Below are 20953 nucleotides of genomic sequence, written 5' to 3' on the forward strand. Positions count from 1 at the left end.
CGCACGGAAAGGATATGTTTAGCTAACGGTGTTTCATTTTTTCCAATTATTTTCTTCAATTTGTCCACCACACGAACGCGTGTCATGTTGTAAATTCTTAAAAAGCAGTTTTTGTTGTTACTTTGTCGTGTTTTGTAAGCAAGCGGCGTTTAAAAATTTCGCTAAAATTCGCTTCGTTTTCCACTAGTTACAAATATATAGTATGCATGCTTCTTCTTCATTGTGTTTGACTTTCGAGTTTTCGGCTAATAGCTAATTTTACAGTTACATACATATAATTGCTATGATTTCTTTACAATTTACAAGCGCAGTTGCCGTGCATTTTCGGTTTGCTTCTAAAGCGTTGTGTAGATTTCGGCGTATTGTTGTTTTCGTTTGCATTTCGCTCGCGTTTTTGTTTTTGCTGTTGTTTGTATACAGTAATTTGAATATGTACTCGTTACATTTGTTTTGTGATTGTTGTTGTTGTTTTTACATATGTAGTGTTGGTGTTTTTGTTGTTGTTGGTGGTGGTGCTGATGTTGTTGTTGTGGGTTTTCTAGCTGTTGCTGTTGTTTTAGATGTTGTTGTTGTTGTTGTTTCATTTCGTTCTATATAATTTTATATCAGCATTCAGACTTATCCTCTTCAACAAGATATTGCGTATCCTTGCCGGTGTCCGCCGACGGATCCAGCTCTCTGGTACGCAACTGTAATTGCGGTGATGATTTGTGTGTTATGCTGCTGGGCGCTAATATGGCCGAGACGGGTTCGGTGAATGGACCAACCGTTTTGGTTTTGGAGGGATCATGTGGCACTTCGTAAATACCTGAAAAAAAAAAAATTAAAATAAAAAATAGAAATAAGAAATTGTGGCTCCTTAATTTTATCTGGGATTTTCTCAAGAGAGTGTTCAGGTATTGAGTTTTAAGGAACAATTCTTAGTAAGGACACTATGCTATAAAAATTAAAAAATTGGATACTAAGAAGTTGAAGGGGATCCGACTTCTAAAAACTGCTCAACAGATGTATGTCTGTCCGAACTGAATTACATTCCCACACACAGTTTCCCCTGTATTACAAAATATTTGCTATTTACCTGTTCCATTACTCAGGCTTGGATCTGTGTTGGTGCCGGACTGCACGGCATCGTACATCGGATTCGAGAAGTCGCGCGTTTTGGCCGTATTCACGGTCTGTAGATTATAGCCCTCAATGGGTGCTACATCGTTGGACGGACCCGACGAGGCGCCACCTGGAAAATCTGGAGCGTTGAACTCAACATTTGTGCCATGGCGGAAGGTGACACTTTGCGACGACGTCAATGTGGGCAAACGCGCCAATTTGCCACTGAAATTTGAGAAGACCCTTGAATTTGTATAAAGCGTATAGCAGAATAACAAAAAAGTTAACTTTATACTTACAATGGCTTCTTCCGTATGACGTACCACGCACCGCCCGCCGTCAGCAATACCAATAATATCACCATTATGGGCACCACAACAGCCGTTACATTTGCGCCGCCGTGACCGAAAGCGCCCGCCATGCTGCGATCGCAATGCTCACCCTTAAAGTCGGGCTGGCATTCACAGTACAAATCACCGCGCTCATCTTCGCGACAAAGACCGCCATTCTGGCACGGGCAAATGCGCGGCGATGGACGCGGTCGCTCAGCTGCAGCGTCACAGATCACTTCGGCAGTGCTGCGATGCGAGGGCAATCCGGAAGTGTCGGGACAAGCGCAACGATGACCACCAGGTACGAGCAGGCACAAATGTGAGCAACTTGACTCGTAACATGGATTGCGTAATGAGGTGTTGTAACGTTGTTCGTGGTAGACCTTAATGCCGGACGGATTGACGAGATTGCGGTGAACGGTGACTTGTACGCCACGACCGAATTTGTCCTGACGTATCACTTCGCCGGAGTCACGTGTCACCCAATAAATGGTGGATTCGAATACATCCAAAGAGATGGGATGACGTAGCTGATCGCCCTTCACGATCAATTTGCGGTACGAACCATCGGGGCGCATTGATTCGATGGTGTTCAACTTGGTGTCCACCCAGTAAATTGTGTGATCTTGGGAGTAGTCGATGGTTAGGCCAGTTGGATGACGTATGCGGTCGGTCATGAGCGGACGACGTTTCGAACCATCCATCCAAGATACCTCAATCTTTGGCGCAGAGCCAGCATCAGCCCAATAGATACGTCCCAATTGAGGATTCACCACAATGGAAGTTGGCACCTCAAGGCCGGCATTAACTATCGAACGTCTGTAGCGGCCATCTGTTTTAGCGACCATTACGCGTCCACGTGGTTTCGAGCCAGTGCGATCTACCTCAGTCCAGTAAAGATTAGAAGCCAGCCAGTCGATGGCAACAGCTGTTGGTTTGGAGCCACCCTTCATGTTGAGATCTTGCGCGAAACCGATCTTTGCCTGTCCATCCAGGGCATTCACCATATACGAACGTTTGATTGTCTTGTCATAGCTATCAGCCCAGAAGACGATCTGTTGCTGTGCGTCATAATCCAAAGCTTCAATACGTTTCTCCGCCGCAATCACATCAAATTCTTCACGTTTCTGCAGATCCAAGGCACGTATTTCTGGTCCGTTAGCAAATACCAACACAATATCTTCCTTCTCAGCACGGCAAACACCGGATTGACTGTCAACCAAGCGGAAACCTTCGCGACACGAGCACGAGTAAGTGCCATTGAGATTCTGACATTTGTGAGAGCAGGTATGTTGTCGTGTGACACACTCATCCACGTCCAAGCAACGTTTCTTATTTTCGGCCGATATTATATAGCCCGGATAGCAGGCGCAGATGTAGCCGCCATCGGTCAGATTGTGGCAATGGTGTTCGCAACCGCCTCGTGTCAATTCGGAGCATGTGTTCGTATGGTGGCAACCCAACTCATCGGAAGCATCACCGCAATCATCCGAGTAATCACAAACTTGCGCGCGCTCCACACAATTCTTATTGGCGCATTGGTATTGTGTATATAGGTCACATGGTTTCTGCTTGTTGGCGCACAGCGTCATATTATTTTCATCCGAGCCATCACCACAATTGTCGATGCCATCACAAATCTGATATCGCGCCACACAACGGTGGTTAGCGCACTGGAAGCGACGCAGCGTGTCGCAGTTGAAATCGGTGCAAACCTTGACATCCTCATCAGAGCCATCACCGCAATCGTCAGTGCCATCGCAGAGATCCGAGGGTGAAACACAAAGATTATTATTACACTGGAAGCGCGATTCGGGACAATAACGGCCACCGGGGAAGCGTGGTGGACAGTCAATTTCATCAGACATATCGCGGCAATCACGATCGCCATCGCAACGGAAGTACGAGGCAATACAATGGCCAGACATACACTGGAATGTGCCGTTCTTGCACTTATAGCCCTCACAGTTCATCTCATCCGAGTTGTCACCACAATCGTCCTCATGATCGCACTGCCAACGCGACGAGATACACTTGCCATTGGCGCAGTGGAATTCCGACTCGGAGCATTCACGATATTTTCCCTTGCAAATGACGTCATTCTCATCACTGCCATCACCGCAATCGTCCGAGAAGTCGCACATCCATTGTCTAGAGAAAAGTAGAAGAAGTAAATAACATAATATTAGTAATTACAGTAAGTACTAGTAGCGGTGTTTTCGCCTTACTTTGGTATGCAGCGATTGTTGGTGCACTTGAAATCGGTCTCGCTAGAGCATTTTGGACAGTTCTCTGGCAGCTCATCGCTATTGTCACGACAATCGTCTTTGCCATCGCAGAAGAGCCATTTTGGTATGCAGCGATAGTTGGATTGACCAGGACAGCGTTGCCAGCCGGTGGTGCAGTTACGTTGACGGCACATATACGCCGGCTCATCGGAGTCATCACCGCAATCATTGTCAAAGTCACACATCCACAGTTTCGGTATGCAGCGGCCGTTCTTGCAGCTGAACTCCGTCTCCGGATCGCAAGCGCGTTTGTCTGTGGGAAAATAAAATAATTTTATGAGCTATTTTTATTTAAGGAAAAATCTAATGTAGGTTAAACTTACGACACACAGCCGGATCCTCGTCGCTGCCATCCTTACAGTCAGCATCGCCATCACAACGCCAGCTGTCCAGTATGCAACGTCCGCTCGACTTACATTTGAAGTCCGATTCGGGACAGGGCAGATCGCAGTTCTGTTCATCGCTACCATCTCCGCAATCGTCGGTGCCATCACAGATCGTCGCCGAGGGTGTGCAATTCGTATTCTTACATTGGAATGTGCCAGCGCGGCAGTGACGTGTCGGACAAGTTGTGGGCTCATCAGAGCCATCCTTACAATCCTTTTCACCGTCGCACTTCCAGAACCAGGGTATACATTTCTCGTCGTTGCCACCACAGCGATGCTGACCGGCGGTACAGTTGGCTATGCAAGTTTTACTGTCGCGTGCCAAATAGAATTGGTTGGGACAGGCGCACTTGTAGCTCGGCGCGCCCTCCTCGATGTAGCCCTCAATATTGAAGTAGGTGGACTCTGGTGGTGGTGCAATTAGACACAGATGTGAGCAGCCACCATTATCCTTGCCGCAAGGATTCGTGTATGGTAATTGACGTAGCGGATGATTGATATGTATGTCGTAAGGACGGTGTGTTGTATTGCGTAGCACGGTGTAATTTTGACCAGTAAATTTATTGGCGCGCATGATGCCCTTCAAATTCCAATCGGTCCAGTATAGATAGTCATCGAAGAGTGATAGCGCAAAAATGTGTGGCACCTTTACGCCCGATAACACTACATGACGGTGGCGACCTTCCAAATCCGTGTAGGCAACATAGTCCAAATGAGCGTCAGCCCAATAAATACGATCTGTGAAGTAATCGAGCGTCAAAGCATTTGGCCAAGCAATATCATCATCCCAGGTGAGTATGCGTGTAAAGTTCGAGCCGTCCATGCCCATTTTAGCAATGTAAGCTTGCAAGTGCCACGATGTGAAATATAGATAACCAATACCGGGATGCACGACAAGCGCGCGTGGATCGATTACGCCACTGCGCAGTGTCTTACGTTTTGTGCCGTCCAATTCCGAGACGTCCAAATTCTTTGAATGTCTGTCCAGCCAATACAGTTTGCGTCCCACCCAATCAACAGCAATGCCCTCCAAGCCGTGCGAGTCGTGACGTATTATAGCTTCACGTTCGGGTTTTTCATCATCATCGAGGCCATACTTGGAGCGGAAGATAGTTTTGGCGGTCACATCGCAGAAATACATATATTGCTCTTTTATGTCAAAGTCCAAAGCGACGACATTCATCAAATCTTGATGCATGAGATTGTACTGCTTGCCATCGAGCGACATATTGCGTACATAATATTTGTTGGTGAAGACTAGCCAAGGTGTTTCGGTGTCCTTACGTTTGCACGTATGTTCGTCCGTTTGACGTTCGTAGTAGCGTTCGTCGCATTTGCAGTAATAGCCGCCAGGTGTGTTCGAGCAGTGTTGTGAGCAAGCACCAGGCAACTCCAGACATTCATCGATATCAGCGCAGGCCTTGCCGTCGGGCATGAGTCTGTAAAGTGGAAGAGAAAATTTATTTATTGAGTTATTATACTTTTGTAGTGTCTGCTAATAATACGCACTTGTAGCCTTGGTTGCAGTCACAATAGTAGCCAGTTAGCGTGTCCACACACTTGTGTCCGCACTGGTGTATCTCCACCTTCGCGCACTCGTCCACATTACAATGCGCCGGCTCATCGGATTCATCACTGCAGTCAGGCACTTTATTACACACCAAATGATAGTCAATACATTGTCCATTCGTGCAGGTGAATTGACCGTTCGGACATGTTGTGTTCTCCTTCTTGCAGCCCACTTCATCCGAGTGATCACCACAATCGTCTTCGCCATCGCAACGATACTGATTGCGTATGCATTTGAAGTTCTGACATGTGAATTCTTGTTCGGAGCAACTCTTGTATTTGGAACTGCAGAATTTGCCCTCATCGGAGCCATCGCCGCAGTCGTTGTCATGATCACAAGTCCAGCCCTAAGTTTGGTTTGCAAAACATACAAATTTTTAGTCGAAATGTAGAAAGTTCGAGTGCACTCAGACATACCTTATTGATGCAACGGCCGTTGTCGCAAGTGAACATGTCCTCGCCGCAAGGCTGTTGGGTCGCGCAGAAATGCAGTGTGGTATTTTCATCTGCGCCATCCACACAATCCGGATCGCCGTCACATATCCATTTCTTGGGTATGCATTGAGCACGTCCCCAGGCTTTGTTCTCCAGACAAGTGAATTCTGTTTCTTCATCACATTTGCGGTCATCTAGAGGAAAGGAAAATGTGAGTTAGAAAAGCTCATTATAAGCTAATATTTCGGCGAAACTTACTGCATTGGTGTCTGCTGTCCTCATCGCTGTTATCCAGGCAATCGTTATCACCATCGCATATGTATATTCTCGGTATACAGTTACCATTGTCACAGGTGAAGAGATCACCGAAACAAGTGCGTCCCTCGGATTTGCAATACTCTGGTGGTTCATCGGCACCATCACCGCAATCATCGTCACCATCACAATACCAAGTGGCCGGTATGCAGCGGTGGTTGGGGCAACGGAAGCTGTTGGTCGGGCAAGTGCGTTGACCGCAGTGTAGTGGATCCTCATCTGAGTTGTCGCCACAATCGTTGTCGCCATCACAAAGCCAGTACGGTTCCACACAGATATTGGTCTTTTCGCATTTGAGGTGATTCGGTGGACAAGTCGTATTTTGCGGACAACGTTCGTGTGTTTCATCCGAAGTTGTATTGTCTTTGCAATCGTTGACGCCATTACAAACCTGTGTCATTGGTATGCAACGACCATTACCGCAAGTGAATTCGCCATCAACGCAGGGCGGATAAGTACAGTCGATCTCATCTGAACCATCCTTGCAGTCGTTCTCATGATCGCACTTCCATGACTTGAAGATACAACGTCCATTGTTGCAGCGGAATTCGGTGGGTGAGCACGAATGGTAGGCGCAGTAATTTGGATCCTCGTCTGAGTTGTCGCCACAATCGTCATCACCATCGCAAGACCACATACGTGAGATACACTTGCCATTCTGGCAATAGAATTTGCTTGCCTCGCAAGTGTTGTTGCGTGGTGCACACATGCGTCCCTCGTTGACCACCTTTGAGTTGTCGTCACACTTGCATTCTGCTTTGCCATTCGGTGCCGGATGACAGCTTTGCGCGCAACCACCATTCTTGATGAGACATGGATTAACCGAACATTTCTGTCGTTCAGCGCTATAGACACGTATATCACGTGGTGAGTCCTCCAAACGTTTCACCATCTCTACAACATTGGCGCCAGTATGCTTCTCAGCGCGATATACGCCACGTAACTGTAAATCTGTCCAGTATATATAATTGCGGAACACGGTTATGGCGAAAGGATATATTGTGGCATCCACGAGCAGTTCACGGTTCTTGCCATCCAAATCGGAGCGTTCGATCTTCTCGCGCACGGCGTCGGTCCAATAGAGTTTACGTTCTTCATAATCAATTGCAAGACCACTGGGTTGTGAGAGTTCTTTGTCAACAATGGCGCGTTTCAGGGAGCCAGCCATCGTGGTGCGGAAGATTTTGCCCGATGTACCGAAACGACCCCAATCGGTGAAGTAGAGTGTGCCATTGCATGGGTCTAGCACGATAGCACGTGGTCGTTCCACGCGCGCTATCATTACCAAATCCGTGCCATCCAAGTTCATGGCATAGATTGAGTTATTCGAGCTGTCAGTCCAGTAGATCTTCTTCTGTGTCCAATCGTAGGCGATACCCTCCGGATTAATGCCTCTGCTCAGCACCACATTAACATCATTGCTGTTCGGATTGTCAGCCTTGGTGTAGGCAATCTTGGCCCATGGACGGATTTGTGTGAACAACATGTGATTGTCTGCAAAGTCAAAGTCGAGACCGACCACATTGGTGAGATTGCTCATTGGTGTAAATGGCACTTGTGTGGAGTGTGGATCCAAGTTGACGGCGCGTATTTCAGTGCGTGTCGCGAAGACGAGATATTCATTGACCACCTCACATTTGCGTTCGTCATCCGCGAGTTTACCGGTGGCACAATCGCAACGGTAATGTGCGCGAGAGGTTGTCGTTTGATCCGGCGGAAAACTGAAGCAAAGTTGAGCGCAACCGCCATTACCAAGGCGTGCGCATGGATTGCTCTCATCTTGTGGCTGATTGTTGATATTATAAATGGCGATATCACGTAACTTTTGTAAATTGGTGCGCACACGTACCGGTGCCGATTCGTTGCCAGACAATTTGGAGGCCTTATATACCGAGTTCAAATTACGATCCACCCAGTAAACATCGCCAAGATGAATAGCTATACCCATTGGATTGGCTAAATTGCGACGGATGACCTTACGATTTCCACCGGAGAAGGATATCTTTTGAATGGTATCCAATTTTGAATCCACCCAATAGACATCGTGTGTTAGCATATCGATTGTCAAATCACGTGGATTCGATATACCGGATGTTACCAAAGGCGTCCAGTGTGAGCCATCTAAGAATGCCTTACCAATGCGTGGGTGTTGACCATAATCAATCCAATAGAGTAGGCGTTTGATTGGATTTACAGCGAGTTCACGCGGTGCATCAGTTGTCGTCTTCACCAGCACTTTACGATTGCTGCCGTCCAACCAACAGACTTCGACATAATTCTCATGTGGATAAATATTTGTGAAGTACATATTGCCAGCGACCCAATCAATGGTCAGACCACGGATGCCGTTGCTACCAATGCCGTCCTTAACGATATGTTGAAGTTCGGTGCCATTTGGACGACGTCGGAAAATGCCATTCCATGTGCCGCGGTTGTATTCGGCCCAGTAGATCCATTGTTCGCGGAAGAGCACATCAACATGCAAGATGTGATGGCCAGGTCCACTAATTGGCACCATCGCTTCGGAGCTATCGCTCAAACTGTAGCCACGAGTCACGTCAAGTTGTGACACGACGGCAAAGGTCTTGTATGCCACACAATTAATATCGTTATCCTTCCGATAGCCTACGCCGCAGGCACAGGTGCGTGACGAAACATCATCCGGTATGCAGAGATGCTCACAGCCACCGTTATTCATTTGACAAGGATGTTGCATCATGGGACGCTTTTTGAAGATGATCATGCTACGCAGATCAGGTTCGTTGTCTACAATTACTTTGGGATTATCGCCACGTGGCAAGTCAATGCGTACGATCTTCTCATATATAGGGTCGAGATAGTACAGTCTTGAATCCAAAATTCCCAAGCTTCTTGGACGCGAAATCGCATTCTCTTCCGATAGCAATATACGATGATCCTCGCCGTGATAGTCCATGACACAGATTGTCGGTGGATATTGCGTACTATAGTAAACTAATTTCTTTTCGATATCCAAAGCAATACTCTCGGGTTGGTCGATTTCCGATTTCAGCACCATGGGATTATTGCCGTTCATATTGACACGCCCAATCTTCACAGGTACACCATAACCACCCTCATCGATCCAGAACAGTTTGCCATCGTTGGGATCTAGCACCATTTGTTTGGGTTTCGAAACGGATGTTTGATTGCCGTCGTTGGCGAGGATGATTGTGCGATACTTGATTTTACCATCCACGCGCACCGCCTCAATATTGCTGGCAATACGGTTGCCCATATACAGATTGCGGCCCAGCCAGTCGAAGGCGATGGTGTAGGGGGAACCGACAATGCCCGTATCTGCACCGAGGAATTGTGTCTTGTTGCCACCACCGTAAGGTGTGGAGAATATCGTGCAATTTTCATCGTCACCTTCGCGTCCTTGCACCCAATATAGAGTTTCACCTTTGCGATCAAAGTCCAAGCCAGTGCTACTTTCGATGCCAATAACTGGTGCAAGCGAGCCAGCGCGTGCATCACCGCCGTTCAATGGTATATCGACAATTTGTGTGCCCTTTACAACAACCAAGAATGGATTCTCTTCTTCAACGCAACGACCCTCGCTCATGAGACGGAAACCTGGTTTACACTTGCAGGAGAAGCCCTCCTCTGCACTTGGACTCAATAAACAGAGATGTTGGCAATTAGATTTATCACAAGGATTCGGATGGATGGGCTGTAGTGAGGGATGGTGTACGTGTATGGAGAGTGGCTGGCTGATTAGATGCGAGACAACTGTTTGATTCTTGCCACGGAATTTGTTGGCTGATAGCACACGATTTAGTTGACGATCTGTCCAGTAAAGTGTGTCTTCGAATAGTGAAAGCGAGTGTGGATGTAGTAAGTAATGGCTGTTGGCTAAGACTTGTTGCCGACCAGTGCCGTTATAATAGCAGAAGTCAATGAAATCTAATTTAGAGTCTGCGAAGTACACACGTTTGGTGGCAATGTCCAAAGTAAGACCATTAGGCCAATAGATTTTGGTGTTAATAATTGTTTCACGCATCGTACCATCCATACCGACGCGTTCGATGCGTGGATTCTCACCCCAATCGGTCCAGAAGATGAAACGTGCTTCGGGGCTTGGATCGAGACACATACCACGTGGTTGTGTGATATTTTCGCGTACCAAAACTAAACGATTCGAGCCATTTTCTGCAGATACTTCAATCGTATTCAATTTACTGTCCAGCCAGTAGAGATTTCGCGCAACCCAATCGTAAGCCAAACCTTCGACCAAGTCCAAGCCGGTATTGATGATCTCTTGCGGTTCTTGACCACGATCTAAACGTGAGATCTTCTTCAGTTTCATATCGCTCCAGAATATTGTACCCGTATGCATATTTGAGGCAGTCGCCACCACATTCTCCACAATTATTGGGACACGCTCCAAACCTTGCTCCTTCAAATCCGCAACGAGTATAGAATGACGATTCGAGATAATTAGGAATGCAGCTGAGTGATTGACTGCCTTGCAAGTGTGCTTGTTGGGCTCCAATAAATAACCATCGGTACACGAGCAGAAGTAAGATCCTTTAGTATTTGTACATTGTTGTGAACAAAGTCCTGGTGGATCGCATTCATTCATATCGACACATGTATAACCATCTTCACCGATTTCCGAGCCTGGTGGACAAACGCAAGTGGCGCCCAAAGGTGTTTTCTGGCAACCATTTGAACAAAGACCACCTTGATGTGTACATTCGGCCAAATCGCAACCTTCACCTTCATCCGAGCCATTTGGACAATCGGGCGTGCCATCACACACTGAGGTCATATTGACACAACGTTCGCTGATATTCGGACACTTCCATTGACCGTAGGGACACTTGAATGGTGGTGGTACGCAGGCATGCAGTGAGCTCTCATCAGAACCATCGCCGCAATCGTCTTTGCCATCACAAATATACGCCTTGAAGACACAATTCGAGTTGTTACATTTAAAGAAGTTCTGTGCGCAGGTAATCTGTCCGCAATCTTCTTCATCAGACTGATCGGAACAGTCGTTAGAGCCATCACAATGCCAAGCGATCGGTATACAGAAGCCAGAGGACTTGCAACGGAAGTGTTTTTCCAAATTACACTGATTGGGACCCATCGACGGGCAATCCAGTTCATCACTGCCGTCATTACAATCTGGTATGCCATCACATTTATACGATTCCTCAACACACTGCCGCAAATCGGCGCATTTAAATTGATTCGCCAAACAAGTAATCGGCGGGCAGTCCTTCTCATCCTGTTTGTCAAAGCAATCATCATCGCCGTCACAAACCCAGCTCTGGGGTATGCAATGACCTGTGCGCGGACACGTAAACTGAAAGTAAGCGCAAGTTTTCTCCGCACAGAAGTCACCCTCATCAGAGCCATCGCCGCAATCATTTTCGCTATCACATTTCCACATGTTCGGTATGCAGCGGCCATTGTCGCAGGCAAATTGTGCAGTGCCACAAGTGACATTACCGCATTCGAACTCATCCGAGTTGTCGCCACAGTCGTTCTCCTGATCGCAACGGAAGTTGAGTGGTATACAACGGCCAGATTTGCATTGGAACTCATTGGAGCCGCAGGTCGGTTCTATTGTTGAGAAAGAATAAAAAAATATGGTTAGTAAAAACTGTTATTTTTTTTCTATAAAAATATTTTACTCACTGGTGCAATTTTGCTCCTCATCACTGTTATCCAAGCAATCGTCATCGCCGTCGCACACCCACGATTTGGGTATACAACGTTGATTGTTACAAGTGAAGTCCCAAGTATTGGGACAGGGTTGCACCGGTGGCTCTGCATTAGGGTCGGCCATACAGGAGCGTTGATCTTCGGCCAAACGTTCGCCATACGGACATGAGCAGCGCGTCTGCAAGGACGGCAAAACGGAGTCGTTTCTAGGTATGGCAAAGCAAATCTTCTCGCAACCGCCATTGTTTACATGACAGGGATGTATATCGGTTATGGTTTGTACCTCATGACTGTAAACCTTCACGCCGTATAGTCGATTAGTTTGCGGTTCACGGACCATCATTTCCTCTTGTTCACCAGTAAGTTTGTGCAGACGTATGATGGCATCGAGACGCCAGTCAGTGATGTACATCCAATCGTTGTGTATGACAATCGAGAATGGATGACGCACCAAGCGTGAGTTAACCGTTTTTATGTCGCTACCATCGAGATTGGAATGTTGCACATGATCCAGCAATGCATCGCACCAGTAAACGCGATCCTCTTTGAAGTCGATCGATAGACCATTGGGCCAGCCCAGTGTGACATTTTTGAAGACAAGCAAATTGGTGCCGTCAGTGTTTGCGCGAGTGATATTTGCGGGACGATCCCACTCGGAGAAGAAGATAAAACCTCTATTGGGATGCACAACGATGGCGCGTGGACGTTTGAGGTTCTTCAACAGTGTGCGTCGATAAGTCACGTTACGCGTAGAGAGCACATTAAGCGTGCCTTTACGTGAGTCGATGTAGTAGAGATTTTTCGAAGCCCAATCCACTGCCAAGCCCTCAACACCTTCATTCTGTGAGGCGAGCACAATTTCCCGTCCTGTGCCATTACGGTGTACACGGTAGATGACATCCTGCAACACATCTGAGTAGTAGATGAACTCATCGCGTGAATCGTAATCTAATCCCACGAAGCGTGCACGTCTCGACACCACCGGTAGTATGGCATCGCTGAAACCCTCAATAACTGGTTCCAGCACTTTACCTTTAATGAAGCGCTGCTGTGAGTACATCAAGAACTCACGCACAATTTTACAATTCTTCAAGTCGGTCTGCAGCTGATAACCTGTATGACAGGCGCAACGATAACCCAAACCGGTGGGTGCACCTTTAACAGCCGTTACAATACACATATGATTACAACCGCCATTGTTGTTGCCACAAGGGTTCGAAACACGTGGCTGACTTAAGGCATGTACAGCGACAATACCTTTGGGTTCGCGTATATCCTTCGCCTTGTAGGTAACCTGTATTGATGTGGATCCGGCATATTTGTCTACAGACATAATACCCTGTTTGGTGGCATCCGTCCAGTAGATGCGATTTTCAAAGAGTGCCAATCGTGATGGACTCGGCACTTGTTGTCCGCGCAGCACCATAATGCGGTTTTCACCCTCATAGTTCACAGTTTCAATATAGTCCAGCAATGAGTCGCACCAATAAACGCGCTTAGCAATAATATCCACAGTTACACCAGAGGCTTTGTACGCAGCTTCGGAGACAATAGAACGTGCATGTGTACCGTCCATATGTGCACGTAAAACTTGACCACCATCAGCGACAAACATAAGACCAGATGTAGGATCCAAAGCCAAATCGGCAGGACTGGTAAGATTTGAGCCCAACACAACGGCATGCCAATGGCCACTCAATTCGAAAACATCAATTTTCTGACCAATCAAATCTGCCACGTAGATCTTATCGCCCACCCAATCGACGGCCAACGCGACAGGCGCCCATGTACCGGGCAGTGTGAGATCTAGCGGCGAGATAGCACCGTTGAACACATCCAGTGGTATGGACTGCACCTTACGTGTCTTAATGTCGGACCAATACAAAGTGTTGCGCTGATAATGGAAGGCCACACCGGAGGCTGCAGTAGCATTGGCAAGCACACGTGGATCGCCACCATGCGCTGACATGCGCACAACAGCACGATCGTGTGCGATGATCAGCTGCATAGTTCTTGGGTCTGGCACAATACACTTCGTGCCATTGAACAAGCTATAGCCTTGCGTGCACTGACAAGTAAATGAGCCATCAGTGTTCGTACACAACTGATCGCAATAACCCCATTCGGCGCATTCATCACGATCCATGCAAGTACGGTTATCGGCGGCAATGGACTGACCATTCGGACAGTAGCAGGCGCCACCTGTAAGCGAAGGTCCACAACGGTACTCGCAACTGAGCGCGGGACACGAGGCGGTAGCTGTGTGAGTTGAAATTAGCAAAGTAAGTGTAAATAAATAATTGAAGGAAGAGCTGTGAAAATGTAAAAGAAAATATAGAGTTTTTGCCAAACTTACAGCAAGCGGTCTCCTCGTCACTGCCATCTTCACAATCACGATTGCCATCGCACAGTTGTGATTTCAATATGCACTTGGGCGTGCCTTTTGGGCCACCGCGCGGACAAAGGAACTTGTTATCAGGACATGCGATTGCCGTGCAATTGGCCTCATCACTTTCGTCCGCACAATCGTGATATCCGTCACAATAGAAGTTCGATGGTATGCACAGGGCATTCGTGCAACGAAATTGTCCATGATGGCAGGGTGGAAAGTCTGGAAAAGAGAATAGTAAATCGAGAATGAATGAATGCGAATGCATATGATGGCTGAATGATGTTGGTGCCTGRATGAAAGCGAGTTGAATTGATGGAAAATTTCTGGCACACACTTAAGCAGCGACGAATGAAGTGGACGAAAGGAGAAAGAAAACTAAAAAGCACCTAATTGGTTTATTGTTCCTCCGCAAGAGATGGGAAGTTGTGTGTTGCGGGAGGTTGTGTTGTGAAGTTACATTTTGAGAAATGGAACTCGGGATCCGGAAGCTGATTTTGTGACGGTTCTATGAAGGGAATTGCCCCGCTATACGAACTTTGAAGACATCTGTTAATGGGTAGAAGGTATTTCGCTTCCCCTCGTCTATGAATGAAGTTGAATCTCAGATCAAGAAATTGTGATTATTATGTTGTGGTAACGAATACGTTAACTATTGAGAATTTATTTGTGAAACTCAGTTATTATTTAAATTCGAGACTACAATATAGAAAGTAAAACATTTTCGGGATCCATAAAGGAATTTTTTTTTGACATTCCGAAAAACTGTTTCCAATTTTAGAGATGGACCCTTGTTCGATTGAATCAAAGAGAAATAGTAAACAAAAATATATGGTATGATAAAAAAAAAAATATAAATATTTTTGGAATTCCGAAAAATAATAGCGAAATATCGGGACTGAGTGTTTAAAAAATGCGCTACTTTGAGAATGTGATTTGCTGTTTGAGATAATGCGAAACGAGAAGACAAATAATTTTCGGGATCCCAAAATATAGTCCCGCAATTTCGGGATTTTAAGGCTAAAGAAATGTGAAAAAAATTTGGAAAAGTGCGTGAAAAGAAAGTGATTTGTTGTTGAAGCGAAATCGCATAGTAATAGAAAGAAGATTGACGAGACTACGGAAAGGGATGTTGCGTCGGAAGTTGCACATATGAAGATGCTTTAAATAAACTGCAATCAGCAATCAAAAATCAAAGCGCTGCAAACGTAACGCTAGCATTCAGATAACTTAAAGTCACAACTTTGGGCAGCCAGGGCCGTTGGTCACTTTGAATGATGTTTATTGGACGCCGTTTGACTAACAGCTTGTTATCATTCGCAGACCACTCGGCTGGTTTGCATGGAACACTTACAGAGAAATTTCAGTACTTTTGTTTCAATACATAAAAATTTTGTTCTTTGTAACGGTAAACACTTGAATGGCACCAACTCTTCGACAACACACTTCTAATGCACATAATGCACAAGCATGCATGGCTTGAAGTGCACTAGTGTCTGGAGTATCTGTCGGCAGTGTTAGTGCTGATGATGATGATGATTATGATTTTCACGATTGAATACTTACTGCAGCCCTGTTCATCAGATTTGTCACCGCAATCGTCTTTGTGATTACACTTGAGCGAAGCATCAATACACTTCTGCCCATTGGCACAGCGAAACTGATCCAAACGACACGAGATGCCGGTGCAGCCTTCCTCGTCACGACCATTGCGACAATCCAGATAGCCATCGCAACGCTTCTCCTTCGGCACACATGGGCCAGCTAGCCGACTGCCATCGGAGGGTGCCAAACCGCCGGGTGCATTGCAAAATACATCGCTCGATTGACATTTTCTGTAAGCTGTTGTTCAGTGGACGTGCACGAGCAGCGGGATATGGGTGCGCACAATAGTTGCGGACGACATTCGTAATGGTCGTTATTGTTATTGTTGTTGTTGTATGGTGAGCGTTGAGTGTTAGCGACGTCGGAAAATTTGTATTGACAGCCAGCAGAGACACAGCGGCGCAGCCAAGCAAAACGGAAGTGCAAAGCATTACACAGAGAAATTGGAAGCGGAGATGTATTGACCAGCGACCATTGTGCGTTCGTTTCGTGCCGTTAGAGAAGTGGTTGTGAGTATGCGTGTATTCGACCGGCATCAATAGCGTAACGTAGTCGTCAGTATCGGCGGTTGCCCACACGCTCACATCCACACACACGTGCGTATTGTTGGTGCCGAAATAACGTGGACAGGCGGATTTTGTAGGCAACAAAACGGAAAATTGCAGCATCGTCAAAGGCGCCAGAGCGGCAAGTCGGCGGCAGCGTTGTTGACAGTTGTCGCAACAGGCGCAACCACAATGGCACGCAGCAAAGCAGCAACACACGTGTTCCGTGCGGCAAAGGCGAAGCGTCGGTCCACACAAACGATGATTGAAAAGCATGGAAAGAAAAAAAAGAGGGAAAAAGAAGAAAAAAGCAAAGAATTAGTAAATCGAATCGAATTTTTTCAAGCGTGAAAGTTCTTTGCGTTGGCATACATACAAACATACACATGTATACACATACATACACAAGAGCTAAAGCAACGCAAGTGCGGCTAAAAAAGCGGTAGGAAAGCTCTAAAAATTGCAATGGCTATGTAAACATGTTGTTGTTGTTGCTTTGTTAACTGTTTGTGAATTTATCTACAAACACTTTTTATATCTCCTTCTGCAGCACCCCGAAGGAAAGTAGTTTTAGTAGTAGTAGTTTTTTCGACTTTTTAACCGAAAATAGATATTAAAAAAAATTATGGGGCTTCGCAAAAAAAAAAATAAAATACTTTTATGAACCAGAAAAATAATACCGAAATTTCGGGACTGTGAAAATAATGTGATTTGTTGTTTGTAATGATGCGAAAAGGGAAGGGAAATAGTTTTCGGGATCCCGTAAAATAGTCCCGAAATGTCGGGATTTCATGCCTAAAGAATTATGCACAAATTTCGCGCGTGAAAAGAAGTTCTTTGTTATTTGTCGATTGAATGGAAATCGAATATAAAAAAAATTGACGGGACTATGAAATCTTTGGAGACCGTTTAAATGTACATATGTATGTATGTATGTATATATAATATAAATGATCAGCGTGAAGAGAAGAGCCAATTTAGCTATGTCTGTCGGCATATCCATCAGTGTATTTATACATATGCATATACGTATTTGAGTTTTTCAGTTTTGAGATATCGATCTGGAATTTCGAATACGTCCTTTTCTGCCCAAGAAGCAGCTCACTAGTCGGAACCGCCGTTATCGGATCACTATAATATAAAGCTGTAATACATATACTTCTATTCAGATTGACCACTTTATCATATATGTAGCTGTCATACAAACTGACCTGTCAAAAACCGGTTTCTGTGTGGAACCTTTTCTATTTATGAAGGGTATTATAGCTGCCGAAGTAAATTTTTTTCGTTTTTTCCATTGCTTTTGTTTCTACTGCTTTCCTCACCAGTTGCCATTGTTTCGGCAATGGTCGGTTATGAAAGAGAAAACTGGAAATTAAAAAGAATAAGTGAAATGGGAAAATGAGGAAATCAACCTAATTGCCCCATTCAAATGCAAAAGAAGGAGAATAAGAAGACGAAGAAGAAGCCCTTTGTTGACATTCACTAGTTTTTATGCAAACACTGCTTGTTTCTCCCTTATTTTTCTGCATACTTCTTAGAACATGCCCGCTTTTTTATACTAGAACTATTCACTTCGTACTTGTTGCATGATTCTTTGTGTTGCGTTTCGAAGGAGTGAAACTGAATGGTTGTAAATTTACTTATTTGTGTTCGCATGACTTACGTATATATATATGGTATATATCATACCCGACATTCTTAGAGAGATATAAGGGTATATACATTTTGAAATAAATCCAAATCAATTAACTGAGAGACATAGGTGAAAGCTTTGCGGACTTATACCACACCAGACTATTGAATTATAAGGCATAAGCCTAAGCTGTACTGTACTTTAGAGACTACTCAAGTTAGCAGATTTGAAAAGACGTTCCTATGAATCTGAACAAAATAAATATAAACCATTTATTTGAGCAAGAGTAAACTTTAAAGTTCTTTTCAGAGCTTTTCTATAGAGGATGACTACTAATCGATAATCGGGATGAAATTCATGACGCCTCGAATAATCTCTCTTGGACAGCTAGGAATGTCTGTCAGCTGTGATTTTCGGAACTCTTAAGTATGGATTAAAGACTCTTCGTATATCGACAAAGTTATTGAGCCTGCCACAAATCTATTGAGGCGACTAAACAATTTCTTCTGGTTCGTTGAAAGTTTGATGAAAGTGACTATATGCTTTAACTTCACCAAGGCCATGCATTACTTGACCAGCTTTGAGAACACTGTCAGCGAACTCTAGATGTGTGATTCTGTTATCAGTGTGAATGCACAACTTCTTGAAATTTACAAAGTATCCTTAATCATAAGCAGTGTCCTTAGTTTAGAGGTTTTTAAAAGATTTTTTTCGATAATTTGAATTTAGTTAGTAAAAGTCTTCGATAAAGTAAAAAATTATAGTTTGTTTTCAGCATGGTATTACAAAGCAATGAAGACTGAATTTTAGCCACTAAACCAGATACAGACCCATTAAGAATTTGACAGAAAATTTAAGGAAAAAGTAAAGAAATGTTATCCCTTTGGCGAGATTTTGTATTGGATAAATTTCTTGAAATATTGAATGATTTCAAATTAGCTCTAGTATCAAAAAATCATTTACAGTTATACAATTATATATAAAATCTTTTATTATATTATTGTATCATTAAATTGCCAAGTAATACTGTCGAAACAGTTTTGTCTTATGAAGAATAAAGATTAAACGCAACCTCTGTTTGAAAATTAATCAAGCATGTAAACACATAACGTCACAGTTAAAGCGAAGCCTTAAATCAAGGCATCGTTAAGACAAGTAAAGGTAAAGCAACAAAAGCAAATGAATTATGACGAAACTCATTGGGGTAGACTTGAGAAAAATCACCTTCTGTACGGTCGCATCTCTGTAGTTTTATCACCGATTCGGCCATCATAAAGTGTTGAAATAAATGAATGGCCAGTGCCTGAATGAGTGCATAAAAGCACTGATGGAGCAAAACAGTCAGTAACAGCTTGTGAATAACGGCACATAGAAAGAGGTGACACATCAACTCATCATTTTCGCTATAACTCAGATGAAAAATTTCATATTTACGCATAGCTCAGTTGGGTATTTAAGGATGAATAAGGAGCTTAAGAAGCTGTAAATGTAAGGTATAAATGAAAGAACGAATGACGCTTAGAATTTCGAGGGTTTTTATTAATTTGTAGTGTCACTAATTTCATTAAAAAATAAATGAATAGCCATAGTATTTTCATTTCATGGTTTTGTGATTTCGAATAATTGAGAATATAATGAAACAAAGGAAGTTTTTAAGCGCAAAATGGCCTGTACAGTTGGTCATTGCAGGGTGAACCATTTTCAAAATATACAATTTTGACTATTTAGACTGAGTTTCCGATGAATGGAACTAATTAAAATTTACTTTTTGATTAAGTATTGATAGAGGATGGAGTCAAGTGTCAAGTTCATACAAGTGGGGAAAGTTCTCTGATCGCTATTCACTTGGGAGTGGGCAGAAAGGATTATCTTAAATATGGCTCAAGCAGCTCACGACTTCCGGTTTTAGACCAAGTATTCTCTGGCTAGCAAAAGAATATCCGTTAGAAGGCGAGCCATCCTTCCCCAGCAAAAATGAGTAGTTTAACCATCGAAAACCCAAAAAAGACAAGTTCGAACAATTTATTTAGTGTCTCAAAATGTTTAAAATACAAATTATTATTAATTTTTATTGTACATTTTTTTTATAAAAATGCATATAATTTTATGCCAACATTTTCTTTGAATTTTATATTTTTTGAAATTTTTGTAAATTTTGAAAATCAATATTTCAAATAGATATATGTATGTAAGACGCACAGGATAACATGACTACTGTCTGTCTAAAAATTACTGAGGCTAGCTCATTGACATATCTCTTCTACTGTAGAAGAATGTATGAAAATATGAATACCAACATTTTCGCAATGTATTGTTAACCAGTCTCATACGGAACATGGCATTGTATACAGCCGCTGGTCAAGCTATAAATTATGTACGTTATTTTATTTTATTTCACACATGTAATATTTAAATGTATATGACGCATTATTTATGATATATTAACACACACACATGGGTATATTTGCACTTGCACACGAATGTCATCGAACGTTTGCCACTTATCATTTTCGCTTTTCGCCACGTTGTCGTATTGGAAAAAACTCGAAATAGGATAAACCGGATATTGAAACGGAGCTGTACAATTGTTGTACAATGCGTGTGATAGCGAAAAAGCACGAATTTATATATTTAACAGCTAAAAGCATATAT

General features: G+C 44.1%; 1 protein-coding gene across 2 annotated transcripts in view; it reads right to left on the reverse strand.

Annotated features, from left to right (window-relative positions):
• Positions 1-530: 530 nt before the first annotated feature.
• The window catches only part of LOC108977950 (low-density lipoprotein receptor-related protein 2), a 406886-nt gene continuing 386463 nt past the window's right edge, over positions 531-20953 (reverse strand). Inside the window, exons 5-15 of one of the 2 annotated variants that reach the window (XM_018947946.1) lie at positions 16082-16357; positions 14483-14737; positions 12100-14385; positions 6373-12024; positions 6097-6308; positions 5620-6026; positions 4048-5549; positions 3665-3977; positions 1404-3587; positions 1079-1329; positions 531-808 (exon numbers count right to left, since the gene is read on the reverse strand). In XM_018947946.1, coding sequence (XP_018803491.1) covers positions 606-808; positions 1079-1329; positions 1404-3587; positions 3665-3977; positions 4048-5549; positions 5620-6026; positions 6097-6308; positions 6373-12024; positions 12100-14385; positions 14483-14737; positions 16082-16357 — 13541 coding nt within the window. In that variant the 3' untranslated portion in view covers positions 531-605. Of the gene's footprint in view, positions 809-1078; positions 1348-1403; positions 3588-3664; positions 3978-4047; positions 5550-5619; positions 6027-6096; positions 6309-6372; positions 12025-12099; positions 14386-14482; positions 14738-16081; positions 16358-20953 lie in introns of both variants that reach the window. The other variant, XM_018947945.1, reaches the window with a different exon arrangement.

Source organism: Bactrocera latifrons, unplaced genomic scaffold (genome assembly GCF_001853355.1).
Source record: "Bactrocera latifrons isolate USDA-ARS-PBARC rearing strain unplaced genomic scaffold, ASM185335v1 scaffold_98, whole genome shotgun sequence".
NCBI classification, from domain to species: Eukaryota; Metazoa; Arthropoda; class Insecta; order Diptera; family Tephritidae; genus Bactrocera; species Bactrocera latifrons.